This window comes from Durotheca rogersii (genome assembly GCF_024521655.1).
Source record: "Durotheca rogersii strain YMJ 92031201 chromosome Unknown GGS23scaffold_15, whole genome shotgun sequence".
In the NCBI taxonomy this organism is placed as follows: Eukaryota; Fungi; Ascomycota; class Sordariomycetes; order Xylariales; family Xylariaceae; genus Durotheca; species Durotheca rogersii.
In genome coordinates this window covers 448,430-460,722 of record NW_026251246.1, presented here as the reverse complement: position 1 = coordinate 460,722, position 12,293 = coordinate 448,430, and the positions used below count along the sequence as shown (strand labels likewise).

Below are 12,293 nucleotides of genomic sequence, written 5' to 3'. Positions count from 1 at the left end.
CTCGTCTTCGCCGAGCTCGTAGTTGTTCTTCCGCCGGCAAATCTTTTTTTTTTCTCTTGGCTACCTGGGTTAGTTTATCCAGCAATGTCCACCGAAGCGCTTCGTGGTCTCATCTTGTATCTCGACCGCCTCGAATGGGCTTCCTCTTCTCAGAAGAGGAAAATTTTCCAATTGACCCGTGTCAACACAGCCGTATAACTTCACAACAGTGAGCCAAGAGGGACCTTGGTTCGTCTAGACTCTGTAAACACCGTGTGGAGTATTCGTTATATTTTTTCTTCTCAATTTCGCGAAGAAAAAAGGATCCAAAAAAGCACCCCACCCCTACCCGTCCAGTCCGCATGAGGCGGAAGATAGGTACACGACGGCGATGCTATAGACCGATGGGTCTGACCAATCTGATCCTGGCCAGGGGTTTGGCGTGAGGGTGGTGTCAGGCTTGCAATTCGGCCAGGTGATGCCGATCGACGCCGTAGCTGTATTCATTCGTGCCCTGCGCAGCGCCCCACGTTACGCACCTGGCTCCGTTCTCGACTGCCGGTATGCAGATGCAAATACTCACGCAAATCGAGCAGTTCGCCCAGTTCCAGGTTCCAGGTCCCAAGCTCCGGCCACCAGCGACCCCGATTAAACCAGCAGACGATCGTCGGATGGAGTCTGGTTGGCGAGTCGCCAGCGCATTGGCCAGGCATCGCCCTCTCTTATTGACATACTGAGTTACACCTTCGTCGAGGTCTGGTAGTATGCTTCAGGTAAGCATCCCCCCCTCCCCCCGGTTTGAGCTATTGCTCTAATCATCTCACTAGCAGATGGTGATGTTGTAATCGACCACAGTGCATACCAAGAACCCATTTCCGCGTACCTTGGCAGCCCCCGTGATCCTTTCCGCTGAAGCTCCATCGGCGATTCGAACCGAAGATCTGGGGATCCGCTTAGCATCACCCGCGTAGCGTCGCCGGCATCCAGACGTGATGGAACGTGATAATAAGACGTGGAGTCGTACTTTTGCAGCTGCTTGCTTGGGCCCAGGCGCTATTAGGACGATCGTCGTCCAGGTAAGGCATCACAACCAGTCCTCGACTGAGGTTGGCTAGCTGGGGTGACGACTCTGGCCCTCGGCACTCCGGCTATGCTCTTGATCGTCTTTGCGTCTAGGCGGTGGGTGGGCTGCATCGTCCCGCCTACCAAAGTGAGAAAGACCCAACTGCACACCCGACTACGACCGGATCGCTCGAGCGGGACGCGCAGCGACCCCTAGACTCACAAAAAGAGTCGCAGGATGTCTGGTGTTCAGGCGAATAGAGCAAGTCGGCACGGGAGGGTTTAAGTGGGAAACAACCCCGGCCATTGGCTCGAGTGCGAAGCGTCTGTGTATAGCCCAGCGCCGTTCTGGATAGAAAATCGCCGGCTGTCGCGCCACGGGTAGACCGGCTTCCCGTGCCTCTCACCCCCTCGGGCCCTAATATCGATCCGGAAACGGCGTATATCACACGGCGTGGTGCGCCAGCGCCAGCTCGCTAGACGCGCGCCGGGCCAATGCCCAGGCTGCTTTACGCACATCGACTTACATATACACACGGGGAGGGTTGCATCCAAGCTCGAGAAGCGAAGAGACGTGCATGTAACGTGCAAAATTAGGCTGCTCGACCCCTGAAACCGGCCTCTGGGCCCCGGTCGATCGGGGAGTGAGCGAATTTGCACCAGGCGTAGCTTCGCTCCGGTCTACGTCATGCTCGCTCGTGGGCCATTGCAATTTGCGTCCGCGACTCGCTGCAGCTTTGCGCACCTGGCGACTTGCCTATCGAGCACGATCCGCACGTCGATCGGCCGGGACGCCTAGGCCAAGCACTGCGGCATTGCCACTGCCAGCACTCGCCTGCCGACCGCAGGCGAGGCGGATACCATACGTGGTGATCGATCTCGCCTTGAGACCTCGCTATGCTGGCTTTAGTACAGCCTGCCACGGAAGCAATTCGTCTAGTCACGACGCAAAATTGCGCACGCTATACCAGCATCCCGTCGTTATACTGCCTACTATATGCCCTCCTCCCCACCCATTTTTTCCTCAACTAGGTACCGGGGCGGCTTAGTCTCCTCGGTGGTCCTATCATGTCCGGTTTCCCGACGATCGGCCTCGACGCTTTTGCGCATGAGGAGCAGCGTAGCGTGTTGTGGCTTCTGAAGCGTCTGGGCCATGGTGGGAGAGGGGGGGAAGGAGGGAGCTCGGGAACAGCAGCGTTCTTCTGGCTTCTCCTACCCGCACTGTCTCTCCCGCCATCGGCGGGCTCGGCTTAATTTTTCCCACGCCCTCGCCGTCGCCATCTCGAAGCACGGGGAGGCGGGTGCGTCCTCATGCCGCTCCCGCCCGAAGCGGCACTGCTCCCTATGGGTGGCGTTGTCGACGAAGGTCGAGCGTCTCAGCTGGGCTTGCCGGCTTTCGACAAGCTCGCACGTCTTACTCCCCTGCCCCCCGTCTCCCAGCCAATCCTCGTGGGCGCTTTTAACGTTAACAGCTCGGGGAGACAGGAGGAGGCTCTGATGGCCCATCGCATCTGCCCATACCCCTCCCTTCTCCGGTTAGACCCGGCATGGTCCAGCCTGACATGTTCCACCATCCCCAGACAACGTGGTCCGGGGTCGGGGTCTGGGGGGAGGCGGTAAGGGTTAGGAGCTAGGGCAGAACCCACAGATGCGGGTGCCGCGGGTCTGTACTTCGTAGAGATATGCATATACCTACATAACCGTGCCGAGTTGGCCCGTAAACGACGAATACGAAGCGGCGCGGGCCTGTGGGAGTTGGCAAGGGGAAAGGGAACAAACGGAGACAGCACCATTGCCATGGCTTCATGCCTTGTCTCGAGGGCCATTTGTTCGGACGTAGATATATATGTATATATACACATATGTATGTATATATTTACCTAGGTATATTACTCATGGGTTGCCCGCGAAGCCAGAGATGTGGTTGAAGGGGGCGGGGGGGGGCGCAGAAGGGGACAACAGGCCCCTCAACGCCAGCGCCAACGCCGACGACGACGACGTCGGCGCGTGCGATGGGTGCGCCGGGTCCATCGAGCTCGCGCCAAAGACTCGATCTATCTATCCATCGGTGCCTGGCTGGCTGACATCTACATCGGCCGGCACATCTCCCTCCCTACTACCTACCTACCTACCTACCTACCTACGTGCTTACCCACCCACCTCGTACAGTCCGCATCCATCGAGGCTATCGCTCGACGCGTCCCCATCCCCGGAAACACCCGACACCTCTCGCCCTGAGCACAGGTAGACAGATATCTACCTCTGTGGGCTCTGGGTAGATAGGAAATAAAGGGTGGGAATATGCCAGCCTCCCCCTCCCCTCCCCCTTCTTCTTGTGCTTCCTATGTAAGTATGTACCTAGGCCCATCGCCCATCGCCCATCGCCTCCCCCCCGCACCCGCCCTTCGACGAGACTCGCCCGCGCACCTCCCCGCCGCGCATACGTGCCGTGCATATATGTATGTATGTATGCGGTGTGCGGGTGCGAACGGGACGCGCGAGAGAGAGGAGGAGGAGGAGGAGGAGGAGCCAGGCCAGCACCGGTGCGTATCTGCAGTATGTATATATGTACGTGTATGTACGTATGGGTATGCGCATGCACTGTATGTGCGGACGCGTGCGTGCGTGCGTGCGCCCGCCGGCGTGCTGCATCGCGCGCCCCCGGCCACACACTGCTACCTCCCGGGCTCTTCGACCGGTGAGCGTCGCCGCCCTTCGTTCCCTCCCTTCCTTCGCCCTCTGCCGGCGCAGAGCCAGAGCCAGAGGATGAGGATGAGCTGCCCCAGGCCGCCCGCGACTAGCGGTGACCAGACCGAACCGGCCTCTCCTCGGCCTCGTCCCGCCGCGGCGCGCGCTGGGCGCTCGTCTGCACGCGCGCGTGGCGTGCAGAGGTATGGTAGGTTAGGTAGGTTAGGTAGGTACCTGGCGTGGGTACGTAGGTAGGTTAGGTAGGTATGTAAGGCTAGTCACCCGCCGCCAGCTCTCCCCCCCTCCCCTCCCCTCCCTATTTTTATTATCAGGAGTATTGCCTGCTTTCTTATTCTTCTAGTCTCGTCCGCCGCCGGTCTGAGAGGGGGAGAAAAGAAGCAAGCGCGAGAGTATTGAAAAAGAAAAACAAGCTGGCGAAGCGGAGAAACCCCCCCAAAGGGAAATCGAAAGGATGGCGGGAAAGGGGGAGAAAGAGAAAGAGAGAAAGAGTCCGCGGGCGCGCGCAGGCGTGTATGAGTAGAGTAGGCTATGTAGGTACCTACAGAGGAGGTAGGGAGGTAGGTATAGCTGTAGGGACCGGACCGTGAAGCTGCCCAGACCTACCTGGAAAAGGACCTCAGACAGCTTCATGCAGCCTTATTAGGAGGCTAGGCTCTGCAATGTCTCGCACCGCCTATTACCTGCGAAAAATTCCTCACCTGCGCATGCGGTTTAGGTACTATGCCTGGAGATGGGAGGTTCAACCTAGGTAAGCTAAGAGGAGGTAGGCAAGTAACAACGCCGGGCTGGCTAACTCGACTAGGCCGTGCCGCCGCCGCGGCATCCCAGCACATACCTGTCGAAATAACGTTCTGTCGCGGTCTAGATCTACGAGGGGGAGAGGAATCCCGGGCGTGAGTAGGCATGTGTGAGCGTGTGTAGGATCTAGAGAGATGAGGGAGGCAGAGAGAAAAACGGAGAGAGAGAGAGGCAGAGGCAGAGAGAGAGATGAAAGAGAGAGATCCATTCTCGCAGCAGGCTCTCAGGCCGGCAGATGCGTGGTGATCTGGCCGCCGGCCGACCAATTCGGCGCAGGGATGGGTGTCATACCTAAGCAGCCACGGAACGCTGTATAATGGACAACGAGTCTGCAGCTATATATAGGTAACTTGCATGGATGGGTACCTAAGGTGTACCTACCATACCTTGCACACCTACATACCTCCACGCAGTATATATAGGTAGACGCACACGAATATCGTATATATTCGCGTATGCGACGTACCTCTACATGCGTTGCCTGCATTAGGTACCTCCTCCTCCTCTTCCTCCTCTCCTCCTCCTCCTTCCTTCTGCTGCTCTCTTCCTTCTACGCGCGTACCCCTACGGACGGACCGGGCCTACCCGCCCGTCCCCTTTAGCCGGCTATTACATACCTACCTACCTAGGTATCAGGTGTGCGACTTGCGGGTTCCGTAGCCACGGCCAGCATTCGAGATCAGCACTGCGCGGAGGAGGGAGGGAGAGAGGTCTGCGCGGCGACGAGGAGAGAAGGAAGCAAAGAAGAGAGGAAGAGGAAGAGGAAGAGAAGAAAGATGCACGGAGGGCAACCCGGGTATGCGGGTTGCGTCCGTCTGCTTTCCGGCGATACGATGTGCGTGCAAGGACCGGGTCTGCAACGGGAGGAAAGCTGAGCAGAGAGATGCGGGCGGCGCTGTCCCATACATACTGTAGGGAAAGGGACTTTTGCTGCGCCGTGGGTGTCGACAAGGGTGGAGGGGAGGGTGTGGGCGGTTGCAGTCCGGCACCTAACGCAGCCAACCAGCCAGACGGCCGGCCAGGCCCACCATCTACCTGCGTACGCATAGAAATATATCTACCTACCTAGAGGTAGTGTGCATACGTCGATACATATACCTATGCGCTATGCGACCTGCCTACCACCTGCACAGGTGCTCGGTGTCGCGCAAGTGGGATAGATCGAGGCCCTCGCGCTCATGCGCACACACATACCTAGGCAGGTAGGTATATCGACCCGCGCATTCGCGTCCCTCCTGGGCGAGGCGGGGAGGGCAGAGGGAAGCGCGGCAAGAGGCCAGACGGGCTCAGTGTAAGCAAGGTAAGCAAGCCAGCGCGAGGAAAGACGGTCAGGCCTGAGAGTAGGGATTCCGCATCTTGTCACATCCACCTCAGCACAGCAGAGGCTGGGAGGGGAAAGGGAAAAAAAAAAAGGAATTCGGGAGGCGATCCGGCCGCCGTGGGTGTGGTAGCAATGCAGGTCCGGCCGGTACGTAAGACCAGCGGAGATGGGTAGCAGAGGGATGGAATCGATGGACGCCCGTTTTTTTTTTTTTTTTGCCTCCCCAGGGAGACGAGAACGGGATACCTCCTCGTGGAGGGGCACAGGAGGAGGGGTCGGTCGCGCGCGGCGGAAAAAAGGGGGGGGAGGGACGGAGTGAGGAACTTGTGAGCGAGCAGCGAGGCCGCGAGGGGGTGGTGGCAGCGGGCGGCGGGCTCGAAAGAAGGGTAGGCATCCGGCAGGCAGGCGGGAAGCGAGGTGTGGTCGCACGGCTCTCTCTCTCTCTCGGCTGCACCTACGGAATGCGGATCGCGCGTTCGCGGCTACACATGCGTCGCCTGGGGTACGTTCGGGGTACAGAGCCAGGTACATGCGGTGCGCTGCGTGCACGAGGCACATCTGACCCGGACAGAGGTTCCTGTTCCTCTCTTCGCCCTCCGAAGCTCCGCCTGCTCGCGGGGTCCTTCCCAACCAGAGGCCAACCAGAGGCCAACCAGAGGGACCAAGTGGCCAAGTACATGGTAGGTACTACCTCATGTAGCATAGGGGAGAGGGGACCCGACGGCGTAGCGCCTATGAGTTAAAGACTTGAGGCGCCGAGAGAGCGTTAGGTACCTGGCCACCTCTGTCGCGAGCCCAACTAAAAGGCCTGGGTACCGACTGGCAGGTCTATAGGGGAGTACGCTACCTACCTAGGTAATCTACCACCCTGAGGCAACCTGGCCTAGGTAGGTTAGGTACCTAAGGTATTGCTCACACAGTTTATGCTCGCCGGCAATCGTGCCACGGTTTCAACCTTTTTTTCTTCTTTTTTTACTCGCGCACCGCCCGGTTGCTTGATAAGATCCCAGGTCCAGGACGATTCCCCCGCCTCTTCACTCTAATTATGCGTATATACATACATATCGAGACCGCCCAAAGCCCCCCCGTCTCCCTAAGCCCAGCTGGGCTAGCAGCGACATGGAGAGAGATACCTACCTACCTACCGCTTGCATGCCTAGACGTGTCTGCCGGCCTCTGCGATGCCGATTCGCGCGACGTAGCCGACGTCGGAGAAGGGGAAGCGGTCGATCTTCGTCGCTTTGGGACGAGGCAGGACGCGTGCCAGAGGGGACAGGAAATTGGGAAGTGGGAAGAAGAGGGGGAGAACGTGACCGGGCAGAGAGACACGATGCCAGGCACCGCAGATGGGAGGGGGGATATGAGAGCGGAGAGCGAACACCATCGATCCGCACGAAGAATTCTACGGGTCAACAATGGCGCTTGTTTAGCTGCCTGGGAGTGGGAACCGCCACCGCATCCGTCGACCGAATTCTAGGGCTCGCCGCCCCCATTGTGACTTGCGAGGCGCATACCCGGTTACCTTGGGTATGTGGACGTGCAGATATTCAACATGCGGCCACGCACATGATGCGAAGCCCCCGCCAACCTGAGGCTATCCTTTAGTAAGGCGCGTAGAAAAGGCGAGGTTTTTGAGCTACTTACCACATATTGCCTTCTGACGGGGCCTAATGTATGTCACGGTATGTGGCGGGGATATGGGAGGCGCCCATCTCCCGCCGCGGGCAAGGAGTTGCGCAGATGTAGGCATGGACGAGACGGGCATAATGGGCGGAGACGGCGCTGGGTCGCAGCAAAGCGCGAACGACTACTCATACATCCACATCCACATCCACATCTACGCACATACCTACATACCTACCTACCTGCCTGCCTATGCATACCGGCCTCGTACCAGCGAAGTGTGCAAGTAACATGATCATGCGAGTCAACGCCGAATATCAATACCCGCAAACGGCGGAGAGGGAGGCCGCAAGGCAAGGCAATCCCCGGCTCGGATATGCACAGAGGAGCGTCCCGCACGCGTAGCCGCATACCTACAAATATATTTGCACGCACACATGTCTATACTGTCAGGTTGGTAGGTATATACATACATACCTATACACACCCATATATCTAATACTTGATATGCATGTCGAAGAGACACGCCTTACCCGTGGCGCAGTGGATTCGCACAAGGTGACCGTCCGATGTCCCGCCCTGAGCAGCCCGTCTCGCCGTCCAAGTCGCGGCCTGCATTTTCCGGCTCTAACCTCGCTCATCTCAGGCCTGCACGTGCCGTGCTTCTCCCCCCCCGACGACCTACTTACATAGGTTCCTACCTACCCACCCGCCCTGTACGCAGACGTGTGCCACGCAAGAAGCGACCGGCAGCCGAAACGGGGCACTCGTGCGGGCTGGGCTGGGCGAGGCAAGGGAGTTGAGTGCACTCGGCGAGAGGGTATGAGACAGAGAGAGAGAGTGTGTGTGTGTGTCGAGGTTAACGCGCCAGCCGCTCTCGTTCGCAGACAGGTGCACACAGGTAGGTTACCTACTTTTACATCGAGCGCCGCGCACAAAAAACCAAAAAAAAAAAAACTCCCCCACGTTTTTCCCTCTCCCGCCCCCCTTCCCACCCCACTCCCAGCGACGAAACCGGGAAACCCGTCCTCTCCTCCTCCCCTCCCCCTCCTCCCCTTCCCTGCCCTCCCGCCGCGACAAGGGCGGTAGGCCGTACCTACCTATGCGATGGGCGCGCGCATATACGTAGGCAGGCAAGCCGACACGCCGCAGCGCTGGTGCGACAGCCCCTAGGAAGGGAAGAGGGGGGGGGGGGGGGTAGCCGCACGAATGAGGCGGCGGCCGCGCGGCGGGTAGCGCGCCACGCCGCCGCCACGCGAAGCCTCGCCGCCCGCGCCGTCGGGCTTTTCGAGAGAGGAAAGGGGAGGGGGGGGGGAGAGAAAGCGTGGGGGTGGGGCGCACAAAGACGACGGCGCCGTCGCAGAGAAATTTTTTGTAAAAGAAAAAGCAAAGAAAAGAAAAGAGAAGAGAAGCGGGTGGGAGGCGCGAGGAGAAGGCATGGGAGATACCTGCTGAAGTCGGCGCGTAGACTGCCTTACCTGATAGGTATATTAAGGCGTGGGATGGGATGTACGGCTGGCTGTGCGACGAGGCGCGGTAACTCGGTTGGCGACTAGCCAGCCTTGCCCTCGGCTGCTCGCGGCGGTGAGACTACGACCGCGACCACGGACAAGGTCGTGAAGTTTCCGGGGGGGGGGGGGGGGGGGAGTGGGCGAAGATCGAGGAGGGCACACGCGGTACGCGGCTGGGGATAGGGCAGATAGGCCGGGTTTGAAGAACTCGCCCATGGTATAGTGATAGGGGCGTCTAGGGGCCGGGCCGGGGGACGATTATTCCCGAGGGCCTGGAACGGGCGCGGTCGTTGCCTGGAACACCCGGAGACGAGCAGTATCTGATGGCTTACGCTGAGCTCCGTGCTACATCATGTCACAGTCATGAGATTCCGGTGGGTAGACGACGTGTCAGGCCGCGCCCAGAAGAGTTATCTGTAGATTCGCGACACCTCCTCCTCCTCCTCCTCCTCCTAAGGATTGCGAGTAAAGGGCCGACCGGCGAGATATGCCTGCGATAGACCCCAAACGAAGCAGACAGGCAGTGAAGCGTATCCGCGCCTCGGACCTGGCCGAGTCCAAAACGTGCCATCAGGCTCGGGACGAATTTCTGCTGCACGTAGGCGGCGTAGCCTTAGAGGGCACTTCTCTCCCCTGCTCTCTTTCTTGTCCTTTCCCCTCGCCTGGCCACCGCTTGTCGGATGAGGTGTGGCACTGCCCGTCCCGACCTACCGGAAATGTCCCGTGCTCACGTTGCAGCACTTCAGGTTTTCACACAGCTTCCCGCACGGGATCTGGCACGTCGCAGCCATCGCCGCCGCCGCTGCCGCCGTCTCGGGCCGCCGTCTCCTAGCCGACGCGCCATCATTAGCGGCGGTGGCGGCGACCGCGCGCGCGCTTGTCTGCGCTCCCGCCTGCCCTACAAACATCCCAGAGCTTCCGCCGTCCTGGGTATTGCGATCGGTGTCCTCGGTGCTGCTAGCCCCAGGGACGGCAACGGTCGAGGCGGCGGAGGAAGAAGAGGTCACTGCCGCTGCCGCTGCCGCTGCCGAGAGCTCCGGCTGCAGCGTCGCCGAGTGAATGCCGTAGGCGTGCAGGCACTCGGCGACGGTGCGCGCGCGCGCCATGAAGTCGGTCATGTGCGCGTCCGATACGACGACGTGTGCCGTCGCGATCGCCTTCTTCTGGTCGAGCCGCCAGATGTGCAACTCGTGCACCGATTCGATACCGGGAATCTAGTGGGAGAGAGTGAGCCGAGGCCCACAGGCAGACAGACAGGAGAGTTAGAAATTGTAGGGGGCGACGACGACGAATATGAGGAGATAAGATGGGGAGGCGAAGGAATAATGATGGAGCTAGTACGTCTCTAGATTTAGGGGGAGGGGGCGCAAGTCCACGCATAGCCGGGGAAGCAAGCGAGACACCGCCACCATAGACACCGCCGTTATGGACACGGCACCAGTCATAGTAGGGCGAGGAAATAAAGACAGCGGCGACTCACCTTTTCGAGGTCATGCTTGACGTCGCCTAGGTCGACGCCGTGGGGTGCACTCTGCATGAGGATGCGGCCGCTGTTCTTGACGAGGGGAACCGATGTGGCGAGGATCATGGCGGCGATGGCGGCGCCGACGGCCGGGTCGGCGTAGAACCGTCCCGGCGCCGGTGCCGCGAGCCACACGGTGAGCGCCGCAGCGATCACCCCGACGTTATTTGCCGCGTCGCCTAGCACGTGGATCAACACCCCCATCATCCCCAGGTCCCGCCCCGGCGACTGCAGCGTCGTGATCGTGTGCCGGTGCTCCGCATGCGCGCTAGTGGGCTATATGTTTTGACCCCGCCGCCCTTCCGTGTCAGTGAAATGGTCCCGCGGCGCGGGGAGCGTTTGGCGTGTGGGTTGCGTGGAGAGGAGAGACTTACCGTAGGGGGTTTGTCGTCGTCATCCCGGTCCTGGCTCGAGACATCTGTAGTTCCTCCTATGCCGGCCTCAATACATACCTGGTTGCGGCTGTGTCCGCTGCCGTCGCCCTCAGCTTGGCCGTGGTCATGCGCGTGCGAGTGGCCGTGGCCACTGTGCTCGTGCAACACAGCCGCGCTTATGATGTTCAATGCCAGGCCGACACATCCTAGGATGAGAACGAGCTTGGGGTTTTCGACGGCTGTAGCAGTTGGTCAGGAAGGTAAGGGAAGGGGAGCAGATTATAAGACACCCACGTTCGAGGAAGATAAACCTCTCGATCGACTGGAGCAAGATGGAGATCCCGAGCGCGAAGAGGAAGACGCCGTTGAAGAAGGCGCCGAGTAACTGGGCGCGCGCCCACCCAAACGAGAAGGCCTTCGGTGACTGCGCAGATTCCGAAATCTGGTATTTATCTTAATCCCGTTCTTCGAAAGCCATCCCAACTTCGAGAGTAAAAGGGTAGAGGGGAATATTTGGAATGGAAGAACGTACAACTATTGCAACTAAGGCAACGATAAATCCGATGAGGTCGTTCATCTGGAGTTGTGTTAGCTGGGCACGGACTTGGCGGGCGGGCCGAGTTTGTCATCGAAGCTAGCAGAGGTCCGGCATACGTAGTGGAAGGCATCCGCGAGAAGAGCTAGAGACCTGGTGTAGAATGCCACTATAACAGCCGAGAATCAGCATGAAGTCAACAGGTAACTGATACCCAGAAGGTACTAAAAGAGGTCGAGCTTCGAGCCAACGTACCAACAATCTCGGCAATGAAGAATGTGAACGAGATGCCTATAGTGATATATAGCGTCTGTTTCGACGAGAGCCGAAGCCAAGCCATGGTCATAGGCAATTGCAGGGTGCAAGTTTGGAGCCGGAAACAGGATGCCTGGAGGATTGACTGTCAAGACTATCGGTGATGATCGCCGAGTCTTGGACAACGAGGGGAGCGGGTAGGTGTTCGTTGATAACCGCGCCGAATGCCTGTTATAGGTACTTATGCGCCAATACAGCAGAACCTGTTCGGGCCTAAACGGTGGAAAACAGATGTAGAAGAGGCAGTGATGCTTCGCAACCCTTTACTAGGAGGTAGGCAATTCGGTTTGAGTAGCCGTGGCGACGAGGTGTTGCTGCTTGAGCACGTTAACGGGAGTTTAATATAAACCGCCTCATGGAAACAGCAATACTGTGGCAACGCCTTCCGCGGTCATTTGCAGGGCGGATGGAGATCGAAGAAGAAGGAGAGATAGAAGGCCCGAAGATGTTGGCTATGCTTCTAAGCGAAAGGATAGCCTTCGCGAACATATCAGTTCCCGTTCGTCGGTCGAACAGAGGCATAGTAAAGTGTTCACCTACCTGA

At 59.0% G+C, this 12,293-nt stretch overlaps 1 protein-coding gene across 1 annotated transcript; it reads right to left on the bottom strand.

The window, feature by feature from the left end:
* Nucleotides 1-9,464: 9,464 nt before the first annotated feature.
* GGS23DRAFT_122163 (cation efflux protein) lies at nt 9,465-12,293 on the bottom strand. The gene is made up of 8 exons (XM_051511093.1): nt 12,290-12,293; nt 11,690-12,066; nt 11,554-11,603; nt 11,432-11,476; nt 11,194-11,341; nt 10,900-11,138; nt 10,484-10,801; nt 9,465-10,217 (listed from the first exon to the last, which is right to left on the bottom strand). Exons 2-8 carry the CDS (start codon nt 11,778-11,780, stop codon nt 9,711-9,713), a joined length of 1,398 nt encoding a protein of 465 aa, XP_051370712.1. The 5' UTR covers nt 11,781-12,066; nt 12,290-12,293; the 3' UTR covers nt 9,465-9,710.

Coding starts and splice junctions, on each gene's coding strand:
- GGS23DRAFT_122163 (XM_051511093.1), bottom strand. CDS start 11,780: ATGACCATGGCTTGGCTTCGGCTCTCGTCGAAACAGACGCTATATATC. Junction 11,139..11,193: donor GAGGTTTATCTTCCTCGAAC/GTGGGTGTCTTA, acceptor CAACTGCTACAG/CCGTCGAAAACCCCAAGCTC. Junction 10,802..10,899: donor ACGACGACAAACCCCCTACG/GTAAGTCTCTCC, acceptor CAAAACATATAG/CCCACTAGCGCGCATGCGGA.